General features: G+C 49.2%; 2 protein-coding genes across 2 annotated transcripts; one reads left to right on the forward strand and one right to left on the reverse strand.

Annotated features, from left to right (window-relative positions):
• Window positions 1-11,214: 11,214 nt before the first annotated feature.
• LOC135575439 (olfactory receptor 14J1-like) lies at window positions 11,215-15,770 on the forward strand (the record flags this gene model as incomplete). The annotated part of the gene is made up of 2 exons (XM_065030169.1): window positions 11,215-11,676; window positions 15,678-15,770. Coding segments are annotated over 2 exons (555 nt in total), but the record flags the coding sequence as incomplete, so codon positions are not given.
• Window positions 15,771-18,112: 2,342 nt separating this feature from the next.
• On the reverse strand, window positions 18,113-18,736 carry LOC135575440 (olfactory receptor 14J1-like). Its single transcript, XM_065030210.1, has one exon. The coding sequence runs from the start codon at window positions 18,734-18,736 to the stop codon at window positions 18,113-18,115; it is 624 nt and encodes a 207-aa protein (XP_064886282.1).
• Window positions 18,737-20,411: the final 1,675 nt, after the last annotated feature.

The following is a 20,411-nucleotide window of genomic DNA, read 5'->3' on the forward strand; positions in this document are numbered from 1 at the left end:
CAGGTAAGTCCATTATCTCCGGCTGCAGTGTAGAGCACATTTTTAACATCTAGTCCAGTCCGAACTGGTCCAAGGGCCACCGCATGAGTTATCTCGCAATTAATTTGTTCAAAGGCTTGTCGTTGTTCAGGGCCCCACTCAAATTGGTTCTTTTTATGAGTCACTCGATAGAGAGGGCTCACAATCTGGCTGTAGTCAGGAATATGCATTCTCCAAAAACCTACAACACCCAAGAAAGTCTGTGTCTCCTTTTTATTAGTAGGAGGAGACATAGCAGCAATTTTGTTGATCACATCAATTGGGATCTGACAACGGCCATCTTGCCATTTTATTCCTAAAAACTGGATATCTCATGCAGGTCCCTTGACCTTGCTTCATTTTATGGCAAAACCAGCATCCAAAAGAATCTGAATTATTCTCTCACCTTTTTCGAAGATTTCTTTCTCTGTGTCGCCCCATACGATGATGTCATCAATATATTGCAAGTGTTCTGGAGCTTTTCCTTGCTCCAGCGTGGTCTGGATCAGTCCATGGCAGATGGTAGGACTGTGTTTCCACCCCTGGGGCAAGCGATTCCACGTGTACTGGATGCCTCTCCAGGTGAAAGCAAACTGTGGCCTGCACTCTGCTGCTACAGGAATAGAGAAAAATGCATTAGCAATGTCAGTTAGCTGCCTTTGACTCCAGTTCAAATCGCAGTTCTAGCATGTCAGGCACAGCAGCACTCAGTGGTGGCGTAACTTTACTCAGGCCACGATAGTCTACAGTTAGTCTCCACTCATCACTAGACTTACGCACTGGCCAGATTGGGCTGTTAAAAGGTGAGCGAGTCTTACCGATCACACCCTGGCTTTCCAATTGACGGATCAACTTCTGGATAGGAATCAAAGAGTCTCGGTTGGTGCGATATTGCCGACGATGCACTGTCATGGTAGCAATTGGCACCTGCTGATCGTCAACCATCAGCAGTCCTACAACAGAAGGGTCATCTGAAAGACCAGGCAAATCAGACAGCTGTTCAATTTTCTCAGTGTCCACAGCTGCTATACCAAATGCCCACCTATACCCTTTTGGGTCCTTAAAATACCCTCTCCTGAGGTAGTCTATGCCAAGGATGCACGGAGCATCTGGACCAGTCACAATGGGATGCTTTTGCCAGTTTTTTCCAGTTAGGCTCATTTCAGCCTCTACAACAGTCAGTTCCTGGGATCCCCCAGTCACTCCAACAATATTGATGGATTGCGTTCCTTTATAATTAGAAGGAATTATCGTGCACTGAGCTCCAGTGTCCACTAAAGCTTTGTACTCCTGGGGGTGTGTTGTACCAGGCCATTGTATTTGTACAGTCCAATAAACTCTGTTATCCCTTTCCTCCACCTGTTTGGAGGCAGGGCACCTCTAATTTCTGTTTTGCACAGTCTCTGGGTGTGAATTAGAGGTTCCTTCAAGAGCATCAGCATCTCTTCTGCTCCTTTTGTAAACTGGAGCAGCCACCTTCCTAGGAATTTTTCCTTTTATCTCACGTACTCGTTCTTGAAGTTCTGAGGTAGGTCTTTATCCTGGTTTTGCTAAAAACAAGTTTCTCTTTTAGTGAATTTGCCTGTCAGCTAAAGCTTCATATTAGCTGCATTTTCCTGGAGAACCAGACAAAACCAGAACCAAAACCAGGACATCAGTGATGTTGATTCCCTCTCCTCTGCACAGACACTTTTTGCCAGCATTATATTCTTCCTATTAGAAAATAAACTGGTATGAAAATCATCTCTTCTTGTCCCATCATTAGACAGGACACCTGGAAGGTTACAGCAAACGATCTAATTTCTCCAAGCTGAAGAAGGAATATCTTCAGTTGAATGGATTTAGTAATTTTATTCTGGTTTTGTACTCCTAGGCCTAGAGAGACATTCAGCAATATTTGGCCATGTCATGTCTGTGCTCTGCAGCAAAGCATTTGCACACATGTGCTCTTAGACACTTGGTACCAGGTTTCTTGTGGCAGGTCAGAGCTGGGCTGGTGCCACAGCTGGGGTGGTTCAGCCCAGATGTGAGGCAATGTCCTCAGCCAGGGACCTGACTGGGGGAGCTGGAGCTGTCAGTGCTGCAGACAGAGCTGTGACACGGATGGAATGAACTGCCAGGCAGGGTGGCAAGAGTGAGTTCATCTGGTCTGCAAGGACAGCAGCCGCCAAGCACAGCAACAGTCCAGATCAAAGCTCAGTCCAGACCTGTAAGGCAATTCAAGTTCCCATAATGAGCTGTTTGTAATGCAGGAACAGTTAAAGGAGAAACAAAGACACTGTGTGGACACTAATGGATATAATAAGAGGTGAGAATCCCTGTGTCCTCTCATTCTCCCTCTTCACCAGCAAGGTCTCTGAGATCTCTGTGGCTGGAGTCAGAACAACCAGCAGTGGATGGGGATCAAGTCAGGGGTCGCTGGAACTAACACAATCCTTTCCATTCTATGGGACAGCAGGGGCAGCATCCCAGGAGCTGGGACAGCAGGACGATGTCACAGTGAGGCCACTCTCCACCATCTTGGAAAGCTCATGGAGACTGGGGGGACTCCCTGGCCACTGGCAGCTCTCACACAGTGTGTGCACTTTTCAAAATGGCCAATGGGTGAGCAGGGGAACTAAGTGCTGTTCCCCAGAGCATGTTCACTGGGACCCCATTTCTGGGTGTCTGGAAGAGAAGGTGACGGGGTTTACCCAGGGCAGGTTGTGCCTGTCCATCCTCTTTGCTTTCTATGAGGAAAGGACAGGGTTGTGGACGTGGGGAGAACAACAATGGCCCGTTACCTGGAAGTCAGCAAGGCATTCAGCATCATCCCCCACAACATTCTTGTGCCCAAGGCAGTAAAGTCTGGTCTGTGTCAGTGTGTAAGTAGATGGGTAAAACCAATCTGGATGGCTGGGCTTGGAAAGATGCCGTAGAAAGGGAGAAGCTTTCCAGTCATGAGGACAGTCAAGCACTGGAAGCTGTTTCCCAGGAGTGCGCACTCACTCTGTCCCAGAAAGTGACCAAGATGTGTTGGGATCAAGCCCTGAGTAATCTGGTCTGACCCTGCTGTGAGCAGGAGATTGGTCAAGACATGTCCTGAGCTGCCTTGGAGCCTGAATGACACTGTCCTTCCTTCTCCTTTATGTTTTCAATTTAGAGAAAGCTCTCAGGTTCTCCCTGACCACAGCAATAATTCACAGAGGGTCCAGAGCTGCTATACAAGGGGCCCCAAACAGCCCTGACCACATCTTGTGCATCCCTTTTCGTATGTCCCCACCCAGTGTCTTATTTTTCGCTGTCCTTATACCCTTTACGAATGAACAGCCCATCTTGTTCATCCTTTCATAGCAGGTTGTTCAAGAGGTGTCAACATCCATGTACAGAGTCTGCACATCAGCCAGGCAGCAAAGCCACCGTTACAGAAATGGAGATGAGACACTTGACCAGCTCCTTGAACCCAGACATCAGCGTGACATGTCTGCTGAGATTCCTGGGAACACCTGAAGTGTAAGTGCAGAGCACGTGAGTCTTTGCTGAGTATCCTGGCTTGTCTCCTGACCCATGTGGTGCTTCAGGCTGTGAAGAGAATCAAAACCAGCCATTGCACTGGGGTAGTTCCATTTTACATGTGTCACACGGGGCAGATGAAGGGAGCTCAGAACTCCAGACTCTGCTGCAGAGACTGGAAATGGAGGTGACAGTGTGTGTCAGTGCACACACATAAAGATTCTGGCTTCCTTTGTGCCTTTGCACTGACCTGGGATCTGTTCCTTGGCCACCTTTGTCTCAAAAAGAAACTATTCCCCTATGCCATCTCCACTGCACACCAGGAGAAAAGTATGAAAAATGTATGATTTTGTGTTAATTCTGTCCAAGAGTTGTACTCTTTATATGATTACAAAAAAAAAATAAAAAATAAAAATAAAAAGTGGAGAGAAAAAGCATTATTCTAAGAACTTCTTTTAAGACACAACTGTTGAGGTGGGGTAGATGTTTTGAAAAGCAAGAATGACTTTTAGGAATGTAATTAAAGAGCTTTAGTTCATCATCATCATCAGTGAGAATAAGGAGTTCCCTGTTACTGTTACCAGTGACAGTATCACTGTTCAAAAACATCCTTCAGAGCATCTCCATTTTTCCTGGGCTCCAAAGCTCATCCTGCTCAGGTTTTGAAAGGATTGCTGCAAACCCCTGTGACCCAAATCTCTACAACTGTCTCTGCTCAACAGCCTTTTACCCCAGGAAGGGGAAAACTCCCAATGCAGACACCAACCCAGTGCCCAACCTGCCTGGAGAGCCAGGACAGTTGTGCCACACAATAGAGGGAAGCTGGAGGTGATGGGATTGAAATGGTTTCAACCCTAGTCACAGAATCATAGAATAATTTAGGCTGGAGAAGACCCTTAAGAACATGGAGTCAAATGGTAAATCTAACACTCCCAAGTACTCCACCAAACCATGTCCCAAAGCGCCACATCTCCACATCTTTTAAACACTTCCAGCAATGGAAGCTCCAATCCTGAGCTGGCAGGACACCATTGGCTGCAGTTGGACATAAGATACTGGTCATGGCTGTGAGTTCAGCCCTCGCTGGCAGAATGTCTCACACCCTCACTGAGGAGGGCAGGGGGCTGGGAGATGGGAGCACGTTTCAGTTTCCAGATCCCAGCACAGAGCCCAAACCATCCTGCCCTTGAACTCTGGCATCCCATTTCCTGAGATGTAAAGCTGGTGGGCCTTTTGTGGATAACCATGTTAAAAGGCATGAAAAGTCCTTCAAATGTTTGTGTAATTTGTCTAGGAATGTCAGTTTTATATGCTTATATTTAAATACCTGTGAATTAGTACACTGCATCAGTGGTAGCCCCTCTGGCAATGACACTTAAATAGGTATTTGCACTATAAGGCTTCACACCCCATCCACAAGCACACATCTAAGTGGTTCAGATGAAGGGTGTCTGGCAAACATCACCCTTTGTGTCCCCAGGTGATGGACACTGCTCATGTGCCTCTGCAGAGAGTGGCAGGAGCTGGATCCCCTTCTCGGGACAGACTCCTTCCAGGAGAGACACAGACACAGGGGGAACTCATCAGGGCTTTACGGCATTTCACTCGGCATCAGTTTTGACATATTGGGTGCTGTCCTGTGACTGCGCTTTCTGCACAAATGATCATAGAGACACAACCACTTAGTGAAACATGGTCATAAAGGGGCTGTTATGGACAAGAAAGCTCACCATGAACTCTGGAGAGAGCGAGGAAGTTAATAATAAGCACCAGGAAGAACCAAGAAGCTCAAGGTCTCTTCTGAAGAGCAGGAGGCCTGAGCAGCCGTGATTGGCCATTGTAGGTGTGGGAGAGGGTCAGGGCATGTCAGGGAGAAGCAATGAGATGGCTGATGGCTTCAGGGAACCCTTCCAGCCATGTCTGAGCCTAGAAATGGAAAGCAGTTGATGTCTGCAGGTGGAGGAGGAATAGGAGGAAGATTTTCCTGGAAATATGGAAGGAAGAAAGGCCTCTCTTGGGCTAATCATGTATGGCAGTGCCATTTGCATGCTGTGGGCATGGCTGTGCCTGGGAGATGGGGAAAGGCTGCTTCTGGGGTGGCAGTGCTGAGTCAGGGCCCATGAGCAGACCCTGCTCTGCTCCTCCCTTACACTGCCCACACTTGGATGGTCCTCAGGAATCATTCATGAACCTGGTGGATCCATGAACCTCCTGGAGTGAAGGGGTGTGGATCCAAACAGAGGATTCAAGCAAGTGTGGGACTGGGACATTGTGGTGACTGGTGACCATTGCCAGGTGCATGAAAGAAGCTGGATGAGTTGTGATTTGCTCACAGGCATTTCCAGCTCCACAGAAATCCAGAGCCTTGCAGTTAGAGCAACAGCACTTGACGTAAATACCACCCCCAAAACACAAAACACTCACACTGACCACAGGAAAAGCCTTGAAAAACATTGGAGAAAGATCTACCAGGTCCCAGGGGCCAGGGCTCAGCCATTCTGGTGATGAACAAGCATCAAGGGCTGACATGGCATCACAGCCACCTCCACATGGCCCTCACCACCTGGAACCAGTGTCTCCAAGTCTTTGCTTCAGCAGCCTGCAGGGACAGGGACCTGCACTGGTTGTTTCCTTCACTGGTGTGTCAGTGATGGCCCTTCATGGGGTCCAAACACCCTCAGAAACTTGGGGTTTGCTTCTGCCTTTCGCTTCATTAGAGGTTTGTTCATTCTCTCAGTATCTGCAGTTCAGGATCATGGCAGCAGAGAGCTCGCTAACATCTAAAATGCTCTTACAAGCCAAGGCTCTGTGCATCATTTTCCCAAAGCTTTTGAGTCCGGTGTGAATGATTAGGGAGATTTCAGAACTGTTGCCAAACAGAGAGCATTTCCATGATAAATAATAATAAAGCCAGATTTCTTATATTTCCGTCCCCCTCCCAATGCCCTCATTTTCAAAACAGGTAGTATCAACAATCTCCTGTATATACTGATCTAGAGAATCTCCTGATAAAGACTGAATGTGTCAGAGAAGTGAGTGCTAAAGCATCACTTGAGCAAGGAGACAGGCCAGGACACCTCAAAAGGAATCACACAACTCTGGACCAAGAGGTGGGTGTTCCTGGCAATCTCAGGTGCAACAGCACAGCGATACTTGTGTTCAGGGAGCTGGTCAAGATACCCATCTCCTGTTCTGTAATGGTGTCTGAGTTTGCTCAGGTCACCCCTGACTTGAGCCCCATCCACTGCTGGGTGTTCTCCAGACTCCTGCCTTCAGGAAAAAAGTCCCAGGAGACCTTGCTGATGAAGATGGAGGCAAAGAAGCCATGAAGAACCTCAGTTCTGTCTGATGCTACTCTTACGAAGTTCAGCAGCAGGTCTATGTTACGCTGGTCTTTTTCTGTAAGGAAGCTGTGTAAGCTCATCTTGCCACCCTCGGCCTCCCATGCAGGTATCAAGTCCAGGGCAGATTTGGCATCATCCCCACATCCATGGACAAGGTTTCTAAATTCCTCCTTTGCAGCTTCCCCTGCTTCCACCTCCTGTGTGCTGCCTTTGTGCCCTGGAGCTCCATCGGTTCAGACAAACACCCTCACGAGATAAATGCTTCATTTCGCTGGTTCTCACATAGATCATTCTTGTGCTTGCAGCAGGCTGTCCTGTAAGGCTGATCAGATTTCCTGAGCTCCTTCACCCTTCTGAGCTGCTTTCCATGGCACCACCTGAATCAGCACCCCCAGTTTGACAAAGTCTTCTCCTCTGGAGCCCACCAGCCTGTGCTCTGCTGCTGGCCTTCCTCCCTCCCCTCTGGTGCCTGGGACCCCACTGTGTCCTGATCACAACAGCCAAGGTGGACACTGATGTTCACATCCCTCACCAGGGTTTCCTTGTTTCCCAGTTCCAGATCCAGTTGAGCATCACTCTTGTTAACCCACGATGCAGACATGTTAAGCAGTTGGCCCAAGATCCTCTGGACTGTTGGCACTTGCCACTTTGCCAGGCCAGATAATGTCAGAGCAAATACAGTTCCCCATAGGACTCATTGACTCATTGACTGGTGACTTCCTCCTTGAGTTGCTGACAGAAGATCTTGTCCATTTCTTCTACATGATCATGTAGTTTGTAACACCCAACACATTGTCACTCTCTATTGGGTTTACATGACAAACTCTTGGAACTGGGGGTAGGTGTGAGTGTGCTACAGTTGTCACCTCTCTGAGAAGACAACAGGAGTTTGACCAATGTCAGACAGAGCCGATTTCAGCTGCTCCAAGATGGACCCACTTCTTGCCAAATCTGAGCCACTCACTGATGTTGGCACCACCTCTGGGATATTGTATTTGAGAAAGGGTAGAAAATGCTGCACAACAGCAAGTGGGAGAGAGGAGGGAGGAAATGGGAGAGAAAAGCACTGCATACACCAAGGTCATATCCCATAGGACCCAAGCAGGTCCCTCAGCAGGCCAAATCCTGCTCTCCTGAAATCCTGCTCTTGGCCTTGTGATCATCTCCCAGGAGCCTCAGCTCCACTTTCCCATCCCTGACTGTGCCATCCTGACCAGCCCTTTCTGGTTTGTAAGTGTGAAGTCCCACAGGGCACCTCACCCCACTGACTCCTCAGTCACCCTTGTCAGGAAGATGTTGTCAATGAGCTCCAAAACCCGCCTTGTCCCCAGCCAGGAACCTGGGAGGTGTGGGACCATAGTCCTGCCCTTGGCCTTGCACAGCCCCACATCACACTGTCCCAGGAAGGGCCCTGAGCAACGTGGGAGGAACAGGATCTGACTTCCCAGGGCTGGGGGTCAGATCTTGGCCCTTTGGTTAATGAAACACATCCAGGTTTACTCAGCATCAGAGAGACCTTTACTTTGCTTTTCCTGACCTGTCATCTCTGCCTCCAGTTTTCTTCTCTAACCAAACCTGAGTATTGTTTCTCAGTAGTGTCCCTCAGTGTGACCCATAAACCTTATGATAAACTTTGGTGTTTGAATCTGACTTCTTGAGAGGTTTCATCAACTTCCTCCAGGGTCTGAGGTCCATGGACTCAGCACCAAAGCCACCAGAGGGGTCATTAAAGCGTCTTGTGATGCTCCTGTGCTGCTGAGCTGGGCTGGGCTCCTGGGACACAGGGAGCTCATGGCAGCGGCAGCGCTGCAGAGAGACAGCTCTGCCCAGGAGCAGCTCCTCTGCACACGCAGCAGGGCCGAGGGCTCTGCCTGCAGCACCAAGGGCACAGGAGCCAGACAGAGAGAGGGAAACACAGTCTGGGGTGGGAGGATGCTGAGATGTCACTTGGAGAGAAATCTTCAGAGATATGAAGCCTGTGGCTACAAGACATTGCATCTGCAAATCTTGGTAGGATCTCAGAAAGCTGTCACATTGCAGAGCCTGTGAGAGATGTAAGTACAGGTCTCAGAGATTCTCTGATCAGAGGAGAGGATGTGCTGCAGAGCAGGGATTGCCTTCTGCACTGTCAGAGTGACAAGACATGAATGCTGCATTGTCCCCAGGGTGGCTGTGGGGTGTAAATGGAAATGTGCAGGCAGGGGTGCCCAGGGCTGTCCTGCAGAGCAGGGTCCCTGCACCCCAGGGCTGTGCCGGGCAGGGACTCTGCCACCTGCCAGGGTCAGCGCTCAGCCTGCCCTGGAGAGCCCATCAACACTGAGGGGAGAAGATGTGGTGGAGGAGCAAACCCTATTGGGCAAGAAAGGTCCTTCTGCTGTGGAGAGGGTGGTGTGTGGGTCAGGGTTTCTCACACATCCACATCACCCCCAGAATTTCTCCAAGGGGATGCCTCAAGGAGAAGATCAATGCAAGGATTAGCTTACAGATAAGGAGCTTTCCTGAGCCTGTCTTTTCAGTTTCTTCTCCCAAGGGCTGCGGGGTGCAGGAAAGGATAAAATGAAAATGAGCTCTCATGCTTAAACAAGTCACTGAGACTCCTGAACTGCAACCGTGAGTGATCAGTCCATCTGCCAGAAGGCTCATGACATCCCTTCACCACCCCTCTGCCTGTGCACAGCACCTGCATCACCTTGGCTGGACCCGTCAGCCTTAGTCTGACCTGTCCTGTTTTCCAGCCTGCAAACAGGAAGATGCCCCCAGGCAGTGCCCTGTGAACAGGCAGGATCTGTAGGGCCAGGGGGAGGGCACAGAGGGTGGGATGGTCTCTGAGCACTGACAGGGAAGAGACATGGACAGGGAAACACCTCCCAGGGGAGAATCTCCAGGCAGCAGGGAAATCATCAGAAATGAGAGGAAGCCAAACCCAGAATTGTTATGGGAGGGAGAAGAGAGAAAAGTCCCTGTGATCCCCTGCAGTGCAGATCCCTCCTGTGAGCAGCCCCCTGGCCTCCTCTCCCACCCAGCAAAGCCTCTGCCCTCAGGGCCGGGGGCTCCAAGGCATGAAGCAGCTCCTGTGCAGCCAGAGCTCCAGTTCCTCTGCAGAGCACAGGGGCTGAGAGCAGCTGCCCGGCAGTGTTGGTGTCTGGGAGGTGGCTGCACAGCTGGGGAAGGGTGACGCTGTCTGAGTGCCCGGCTGCCTCTGCCCTGGCCTCTCTCACACCCACCCTCACCGCATTTTCCTTCTTGCTCCCCTGCTCTGGGTCACTGCTGTTGGGATCTTGTTCTTGCTGTCAGGCTCTCTGGGGATGGCAGTTTCAGCTGCAGAGTCACAGCCTGATCTTGTGTGTCCTTTCCTGCAGGTGTGTCCATGGGCACACGTGGCCCAGCTTTGCTCTGACCCGTGGGGTGTGGGCAATGCAGTCTGTGGGGCTGGGGAATGAGCTGAGTCTCCCTCAATCAAATTACATTATTAGGACATTTTGCTGTCTTTGAGGTTTCCTTCCAAGCGGTGAGCTCCCCACCAGAATGCAAACCTATGCTGTAGCACCTTAGTGTTATCTAAGGAACACAGAAACACAGAGATGTTACATCATGAAAATGCTGTTTGTTTTGTGAAATGAGCCGTGCCTGTCTTGGGCTAAATGTAGGGTGGTGAGACCTTAGGAAAGGGAGAGATGTCAAGGGTCCATATGTCAATGTTGAACCCCAGTTCTGGCCCCTGCCCCCCGTTCCCATGCCCCCTGCTGCAGAGCACAGGGGCTGACTCCTCGGCAGCCAGCGGGCACAGGCCCTGCTCCTCACGGCACCTCCAGCCAGCACCAACCAGGGCTCAGACACCGAGCTGGAGGAAGGTCTGGAAAAGGACAAGGGGTGTGGAGCAGGGGAGAGTGTATGAGAAATGGCTTTGATTTTGCTCAGAGAAGTCACTTGTCACTGTCTTTTCCTCCTGTGACAGGTTTCCCATGACCATCAGCAGCAAATGTCCAACAGCAGCTCCATCACCCAGTTCCTCCTCCTGCCCTTCACAGACACACGGGAGCTGCAGCTCTTGCACTTCTGGCTCTTCCTGGGCATCTACCTGGCTGCACTCCTGGGCAACGGCCTCATCATCACCACCATAGCCTGGGACCAGCACCTCCACACCCCCATGTACTTCTTCCTGCTCAACCTCTCCCTCCTCGACCTGGGCTCCATCTCCACCATTGTCCCCAAATCCATGGCCAACTCTCTGTGGGACACCAGGGCCATCTCATACTCAGGATGTGCTACACAGCTCTTTTCATTTGCATTCTTGATCACAGCAGAGTATTGTCTCCTCACAGTCATGTCGTACGACCGCTACATTGCCATCTGCAAACCCCTGCACTACGGGACCCTCCTGGGCAGCAGAGCTTGTGTCCACATGGCAGCAGCTGCCTGGGCCACTGGGTTTCTCCATGCTCTGCTGCACACGGCCAATACATTTTCACTGCCCCTGTGCAAGGGCAATGCCCTGGACCAGTTCTTCTGTGAAATCCCCCAGATCCTCAAGCTCTCCTGCTCACACTCCTACCTCAGGGAGATTCGCCTTATTGTGATAAGTGTCTTGCTAATATTCGGGTGTTTTGTGTTCATTGTGGTGTCCTATGTGCAGATATTCCGGGCAGTGCTGAGGATCCCCTCTGAGCAGGGTCGGCACAAAGCCTTTTCCACCTGCCTCCCTCACCTGGCCGTGGTCTCCCTGTTCCTCAGCACTCTCATGTTTGCCCACCTGAAGCCCCCCTCCATCTCCTCCCCATCCCTGGATCTGGTGGTGTCTGTTCTGTACTCAGTGGTGCCTCCAGCAGTGAACCCCCTCATCTACAGCATGAGGAACCAGGAGCTCAAGGATGCTGTGTGGAAACTCATATCTTAGTGTTTTCTGAAGCAATAAACTGCCCATCTGCTTCTACATAGCCATTCTACATAGCCGTTTAAATGTAGCTAATTACAGGTCCAGCCTGTCATCTGGATTTTTTCTTGTTATTAGTGGTTTTCTTATTGTGATAATGTTGTCATCCCCTTTCTAATTCACTGTCGGCTTTTCTTTTTTAACTGTTGGCTGTGTAAATGAGAAGCCGTGCTCTCCTTGTCTCTAAACACAATAAAGGGCTCTTTAGTGATTGGTTTTTCGCTATATCCTTCCTGCAAGCCCTTTTTAGAGCTGCAGGGATGGTTCCTGCGTTCATGAGAGGAGGGTGAAAGAGTCCATCCTGGCAGCCCTGCCAGGGAGCAGCAGTGCTCGGACTTCCAGAGCTGTTCCGGTTCCACTCCCACACTCTCCTTCTCATCCCTGGTGTTGGTGCAAGGCCTGAGTGCTCTGGCAGCTTGGTCACCGTCCTGCTGTGTGTCAGTGCTGTGAGCGCAGGCAGGGACAGGCAATGGGCACTTGTGTCACAGAACTGGCCTCAAAACAGCCTTTCCAGATAGAAAGGTGATCTCCTCAGGGCAGGATCTGAAGTTTTAAGTCTTCTTAAAAATTATCTCAAGAACATGTCCAAGAAAGTGACCCACAGATTAAACACCATTGTACAGCTGAACAGTGTGTGTGTGCAGGGCTGGCACACAGCAGAGTCCTCTCACAGCCAGGCTCCTGCCAGAGACCTGCAGGACCAGCAGAGCAGGGCCTGGGCTGTGCCCCTGTGCACTGGACACCCCTTTGGTAGGAGTCTCAGGTCAATCATCATGGAGTTGCCCCCTCACAACCTCCATTTGCAGCACTGGCCTCTCACCCTCAGAGGTTGTTCTTCCCTCCACAGAGGGACACTGAATGAGTAGTTCAGCAGTCCATGTTTGCTTTATACAGGTGTTGAGGTTTGGATTGCAGGATGGCAACCGTGGCAGATGTGGGTGTTAGCCCCCTGTCCTCCCCCTTCCTTCTTCAGTCCCTTCTTCTCCACCCATCTCACTCAGGACAGGCGATGGGTAAAGAAAGGAGAACAGAGAGAAGAGAGTTGGAAAAATTAAAAATGTTTTACTAATCCTACCAATAAAAATAGAGAAAATAATACAAAATATATAAAACCAATCTTGAAAGTCCCAGCAACTGCTCATGCAGATGAGGGGCCGGCACCCGAAAATCTGGACTGGACTCTGCAGCCAACCAGAGCTGGATTCAGTCTGTCACTAGGCCTCAATTTTCAGGGAATACTAGCAAGGTCCTCTCCTAATGTTGGCCAGAAGGAAAAGGGGTGAGATCCTCATGATATCCCACTTTTATATGAAGTATTCACGTGAACAGGGTGCTATACTCTGTTGGTCAGTTTCTAGTCACCTGTTTTCTCGTTGCCCCTCTCGCAAGATGTACATCTGTCCTTATCAGTGACCTGGCATTCCATTGCTATGTTTACCAAAACATGTGTCTGACTTTCCAGGAAAATGCAGCTAATATGAAGCTTTAGCTGACAGGCAAATTCACTAAAAGAGAAACTTGTTTTTAACTAAACCAGGACAACAGATGAGGAGTGAGCATGTGCATCGTGTACGTGAGGTGACATGAACACAAGTGAGCACAAACATCATCAGCTATTCCTTGGGGTTCCATGAAGGCCTGTGGCACAGACAAGGTCTTGAGGTCACTTTATGTTGGGAGGAACATCCCATAGGAAATCACCTGAATGCAGCAGTTGTACTTCCTTGAACTGAGGTCCCTGTGTCCATTCCTCATGACGTGGGACATGGGTGACACACCACAGGGCTGAGGTGTCTCCTGATACCCACAACAGCCCTCTTGAATAGTTTAACAAAGCCCATCCTCATGCTCCTTTTCAATCCCCCCATCTACAGCCTGAGGACCAGAAAGTTTGCAGAAAGGGAGACACTTAAAACATGCTCAGGAAAGCTGTGAGTGGCACAGAGGCCCCATTGGAGTCATGGGCACACAGGAAGAATTCACTTCTAATTCTCTTCTAAATGACGAGCTAGACAGGTGTTTACTGTGCCCCTGGCACTCCCCTGGAACTGTGAGATATGGAGAAAACTTTTGGTGTATGAAGGGCCAGAGAGGTGCCATTAGAGCTGGCTGCAGTCATTGTGAGATCTCTCTCAAACATCTTGGAAAATCCAGAGAGATCAGGGAGATTCCAAGAGCCCCAGAAAAGGCAAATAACAAACCCAGCTTCCAGAAGGAAGATGTGGGTCCGGGGGGCTGGAACCTGATGATCTTTAAGGTCTCTTCCAACCCAAACTATTCTGTGATTCTAAGGGAAGAGGGAGAAGTGTTCCCTTATCCTCTCCACAAGATAGAACACCTACACCCATCTGTTTGTCAACCCATCTGACTGTAATGGCCTACCTTGTGGCTACGTCATGAAACAGCTCAAATTAGTTGTAGTGTCTTGAAGACTTGAAGAAAATTACAGGAAGGGAAATAGTTCATTAATACTTTCTGTATTTTAATGAGCCCCATGGTGTATTTGGCCCTTAGTCCATGAACTACAGAAACTGAGAGGAGACTGAACAAGTTGCTCAAGATGTGCAAGTCAGAAGCGCAAGTCAAAGCACCTTGAAACATTGATTGACCCCACTGAGGGTCATTATTGACAAAGACTCTCCATGGACTCGTTAGAGAAGATAATTGAAGGTTGTGATTGCAGGTAGGAAAAGGCACTGTACAGGTCATTCTGCTGTGGAGAAAATCCGTGGTTTGTTTTACCAGCCTAAAGGCCAAACCCTGACCCCAGGCCCTGGGAAGGCAGATCCCTCATGCGTGGCTCAGGGCTCTTCCTGGAGCAGTGGGGTGTGAGTTTGAGCAAGGTCAAGTGTAGGAAACTGTACAACCCCTCCCGGCTTCCCCAAAAAGGGGCAACGAGAATCCAGAGCCTCAAAACAGCGTTTATCCTGGTAGGTCTCTGAGACAGATGCAACTGTCGTAGCCAGGGGGACAAAGACCTCGGTCCTCTGTGGCCTTTCAGCCTCACCAGAGCCCTTGGCCATGTTCTCTTGATTTATGTGAATAATTTTAGGCAGCCACTTCTGAAAACAATTTTTCTTCTGTATTTAGAGTGCAACATTCTCTCTATGTACTTCTGTTTCACTGGCTTTTTTTCATCCTCTCCCTATTCTGTCTTCAAAGACCTCTCCAAGGGAAAGACTCCTTGCATCATAGAATAACTCAGATTGGAAGAGACCTGAATGTCATCCTATCTGACTGTGCTGCTTGAGGCAGGTGAACTTGATGGGGTACCTCAAGGGCTCCCCGCAGTTTGCCTTTATCCACAAGGGACCATAAAGTGAGCTCTAACCCATCAGAGATGGAGATAACGAAAATGTTCACAGGTGTTGTCTCAAGTGCTGGTCACTGAGGGATGCCAACAGTGACTGCCCTCCAGGAGGAGTCCATTCCACTGATGGCATCTGGGCCTGACCATCCAGCCAAACTCCCTCACACATTCTCATCTTTATTTTCCATCCAGATATCACTAATACGACTATGGTGGACCATGTCAAAGGCCTTGTTAAAGTCCAGGTACACAACATTCCCTACTTTCCCCTCCCATGCATGTTCTGCACTCTTTTTTGTTTCCTTCAAGTGCCTGGAGATGTCTGGAAGAGCATTTGCCCCATCACTTCCCCAGGGACTGAGGTGAAGCTGCCCATCCTGTAACTCTACCAATCATCTTCCTTTGTAACCTACTTGAAGACAATTTTGATATTCTATTTCTCAGAGGACCATGGAACCTTCCTGATAGCCACAACTTTTCTGGGGTGTTTGAGAGATGTGTCAGAGAGACACCAAGCCAGCTCCACCAGCAACTCTCTGCCCCTTCCCACACGAAAGGCTTTCTCTATATCCTGTCCTTCCAGGTGAGTTTCTGGGACACAGCAAATGACGTCCAAGTCTTCTGGGCCTGTTCAGAAGGCAACGGGAGGTCAACAACTCTGATGGTCTCTGTATGAACCTCAAAGCTTTCCTGGCATTCTTTCTCAGTGCTCTACTTCTGCTCAACCTTTCTGGTTCTTGGGCTGCAGGTTGAGCAGGGATGTGAGGATGGTGTAGGAAAAAGGCTTTGTCAAACTGTCTCAGGAGTGCTGTTCTGGCATCATGCAGTCAAGCATGAGAGTGCTGTAGAAAACAGTGGCACTGGTGAGGTGAGAGGGCCAGGTGGAGAAGGTCTTCTGCCTGTCTGCACCGGGGTGAAGAGCAGCAATGCATTCACAGGATGCCCATGTGAATGGGAAGAGGAAAACTGGCTCTAAAATGCAGATTATGAAAACATGAGCGCCACGGTATTACTGCAGGAAGTCTCCAGCAATGTGGCAAAATCGCAGAAGTTATCAATTCCATTGAGGTCACAGAACTCTATCTAGGGCAAGAATGAAATTATGAGAATAGAAATCCCCGTAGCCAAGGCGCAGGTGCCTTCTGGAGACAGACCATCCAGTGCATGACTCTTCCATTCAGGTGGTTTCTTGGGGAAGTTACTCTCAACATGAAGTGACCTCCATACACTGTCCCACAAGCCTCCATGGCCTCCACAGCAATAATTGATGGCTTTTATGCTCATTCAGGTTCATCTCCCCCATCACACAATGTGCATTCTCACATCTCGCCTCGTTGAAAATTTGGACTTCTGATCTAGTCACTTGGTGTCCTTCCATGGAGGGAAGAACAACCTCTCTCAGCTGTGGTGAGAGGACAATGACCTACAAGGTAGTTGCGAGGGGCTGGTCTGTGACCATTGTCCTGGAGTAGGTGCCCTGTGTTGTCCAGGAGCTTGGGCACAGACCAGACCCTGCTCTGCTGGTCTTTCATGTCTCTCCCAGGAGGCCTGGCTGTGTGAGAACATTGCTGTGTGCCCCCACCATGCACATTCACACACTTCATCTTTTCACGGGTGGTTTCCTCTCTGGGGCACTTTACAGCCCAGCTCCTCCCCAGCTCTCCCCACATCCTGCTCTCACTCCAGCCCAGCCCAGACCAGCAGGAAAGCCCAGTCTGGGCAGGCCCTGTAGAGTGAGATGGAAGAAACAGGTCAGTGACAGTGTCTCTCTGGCCACCATGCTCAGGATGTCCCGATGCCAGGCAGCCTTCAGCACCCTGCGCCAGCCCCACTCCCCAGGACAGCATCGAGTCCTGGCCCCGGGGCTCTTCAGGCAGCTCCTGCTGCCCCATGGACAGGGCAGCCTGCCCCAAACTGGCACCCATGGCAGAAAAGTGTTTCTCTTTCAGTGTCTGCACACACACGGTGCCCTGCTCTTCTCCTGGGACATCCCATCTCCCCACAGAGCCTTTCCCCAAGGAGAGCACATCTGCACTGGCCTGGCCAGCTGTTCCTGCACCCTGTTCCCACACTCCCCACAGCCCCCGAGCTGGGGCTTTTGCTCTGTGCAGTGAGTGAGATGTGATGCCCAGGCTGTGGTGACTCTGCAGGGACATAGTGGTCAGGCTGAGAGACAGACCCAGCTGATGTTGGTCACTGTCGCTGTGATGGCCTCCCACACGAGCTCTGAGGTGGCCATGGAGGGTTCTCAGAGCTGCCCTGCCTTATCCACCATCTGCCTGGGTGCTGGCCACCAACAACCATAACCTGAACCACCAGCTCTAAGTCCCTCGAAAGCCAAACTGGGACCCTGATCTCATCCCACTGATCCCACAGAAAACAAAGCCTTTTGAGGGTCTATTCCTTACACATATTCTTGAGAGAGACTATGGAAAAAGGCCTAAGCCTTTGAGCACTGTGCTAAGGAGATCCCAGTGCTGATGGAGACGCTGTTCTGGAGGTCACATCTGTCACAGAAGTGCCCATTGCCTGTCCCTGCCTGTGGTCACAGGACTGACACACAGCGGGACTGTAACCAAGGGTCAGGAGTGCTCAGATCTTACACCAACACAAGGGCTCACAGGAGAGTGGGGAAGTGGAAGGAGAACAGCTCTGGAAAGGACAAGGCTGCTGCTCCCTGGCAGAGCTGCTGTGCTGAGACCGTTTCCCTTCAGCTCTGCACACACACACTTTGTATTCAGCTTCACAAAGGTCTCGAAGGATCTCGGACAAACAATTCAGTGCAAGGTCCTTTATTTTGTTTAAATACACAGAGAGCATGGCTTCTCATTTACACAGTCTGTGACTCAAACTATAAATGCAGACAGTGAATTAGAAGTGGAATGAAAAAAGGCATTACTTTGTGGGCAATATTATCACAGTTAAAAAAAGCAAAAGCAAGTAAGCCTCCCCCAACTCCAAAACCCATCAAAAACTATACTATACAAAAGAGAGTCTGAGCCTGTAATGAGTTCTGTATCATGAGTGATGTGCAGAAGACAGGAAGTCTATTGCTTTTGAAATGCATTCAGCCATTAGTTTCCTCAGGGTGTCCTTGAGCTCCTGGTTCCTCATGCTGTAGATGAGGGGGTTCACTGCTGGAGGAACCACCAAATACAGAAATGACACTGCCAGGTCCAGGGATGGGGACGAGATGGAAGGAGGTTTCAGGTAGGATAATGCACCAATGCTGATAAAGAGAGAGACCACGGCCAGGTGAGGGAGGCAGGTGGAAAAGGCTTTGTGCCGTCCCTGCTCAGAGGGGATCCTCAGCACGGCCCTGAAGATCTGCACATAGGACACCACAATGAACACAAAACAGACAAATACTACTAAGACACTGACCACAATAATCCCCAATTCCCTGAGATAGGAATATGAGCAGGAGAGCTCGAGGATCTGGGGGATTTCACAGAAGAACTGGTCCCAGGAATTACTTTGGCAAAGTGGTATTGAAAATGTATTGTCTGTGTTCAGAAGAGCATAGAAAAAACAGCTGCCCCAGGCAGCTGCTGCCATGTGGACACAAGCTCTGCTGCCCAGGAGGGTCCCGTAGGGCAGGGGTTTGCAGATGGCAACGTAGCGGTTGGAGGACACGACCATGAGAAATTAAAACTCTACTGCAAGAAGAGAGATAAACAGAAATATCTGTGTAGCACAGCCTTCATATGAGATGGCCCTGGTCTCCCAGAGGGAATTTGCCATGGATTTGGCAACGGTAGAGATGGAGCCCAGGTCGAGGAGGGCGAGGTTGAGCAGGAAGAAGTACATGGGGGTGTGGAGGTGCTGGTCCCAGGCTATGGTGGTGATGATGAGGCCGTTGCCCAGGAGGGCAGCCAGGTAGATGCCCAGGAAGAGCCAGAAGTGCAAGAGCTGCAGCTCCCGTGTGTCTGTGAACGGCAGGAGGAGGAACTGGGTGATGGAGCTGCTGTTGGACGTTTGCTGCCTCTGGGCATGGAGACCTGTTCACAGAGGAAAAGACAGTGTGCCTCACTGTTGTAGGCTTTCTGACTGTTGTAGGCTTCCAAATCTCTTCTAATTCAGTTATGAATCTTTGAGGTTGACTAACCTTCGAAGGAAGTGTTTTCCCAGGATACATTAATAAAGAGAGGTATTCCTATTGTAAGAACCCCTTTATTTGAATTCTTTAGGTAATACACGCAAACTCAACAACTGGTCTTTTCAGCTATCTGCATGGTTTTCCAGATCATTATAAAATGTACATTTTGGGTCCATGGAGTCTCCTGATTTAAAAGTGAACTTGCTATACTGTATAACAGGCAAAGTTTTATGTAACTGTCATACGTTTAAACAAATTTCTACAAAGAAAATAGGCTAAGATTAATGCTACAATGAATATTAACAAACTTCTTTGAATACAATCAAATTATGTATAAGATTCTATTTCAGTCCAAATGCAGTTCATTATGTTTTTCTAAGTTCTAGTGTAAAAGGAGTGATCTTTTCTGATTTCTACACAGTCTCTGTACTTTTCTTTAATCTAATGTGATGTTTCCCAGAATCGGTTCCTTTATGTTTCACAGTGTTACCAACAGTCCCACACAGAGGCTTCTCCACTGCTCTTTCAAGGTTTGTCCTTTCAGGTCAAGGACAGACTGGATCTCCAGGTCAGGAGGAAGGCACAGGCACAGCCAGTGCCATAAATGGTTTTTATTTCCCAAAGACAACATGTATTCAGTGAGCATTTGGTTCCCCAAAATATGCATTTGATTCATTTTTTCGGTCAAGTTTACTGAATAGAGTCTCCCATACAATATTTCAAAAGGGCTTACTTTTTCTCTTATTCTTTAAGTAATGTGAATTCTCAGTAAATTAATTAGCAATACATTTATACATTTTACATTAATTTCCTGTCACATTTAAGCTAGTTGTCTTTTTATAGATTGCTTGATTCACACTTTTTTTCTCCCTTTTGACTAGATTGATCCCATCTTGCCCCCAGAAGAGTAAAAATAGTCCATATTATTTCTGCCATAAAAAGGGGAACAGCCAAACGGTATGATTTTATTCAATAATTTCTTTAGTACTTCTCTAGCTTTGTTGGTCTGGCATGGGAGAGCTTCAGGTCTGTATTGGTTTGACTGAAAATGAGTTAATTTTCCTCATGCAGTTAGAAACCTTACTTTTTCATAGCTGGCACGGTCATTATTTGGATTTAGTTTGAGAACAAGAGAGAACAGCCCAGGACGGAGCTGATGTTTGCAACTGCTCTGGTCTGAGAGCCAAGGACACTCTGGGTGCTCTGCCCACAGGTGTG

The sequence above is a fragment of the Columba livia genome, chromosome 14 (genome assembly GCF_036013475.1).
Source record: "Columba livia isolate bColLiv1 breed racing homer chromosome 14, bColLiv1.pat.W.v2, whole genome shotgun sequence".
Taxonomy (NCBI): domain Eukaryota; kingdom Metazoa; phylum Chordata; class Aves; order Columbiformes; family Columbidae; genus Columba; species Columba livia.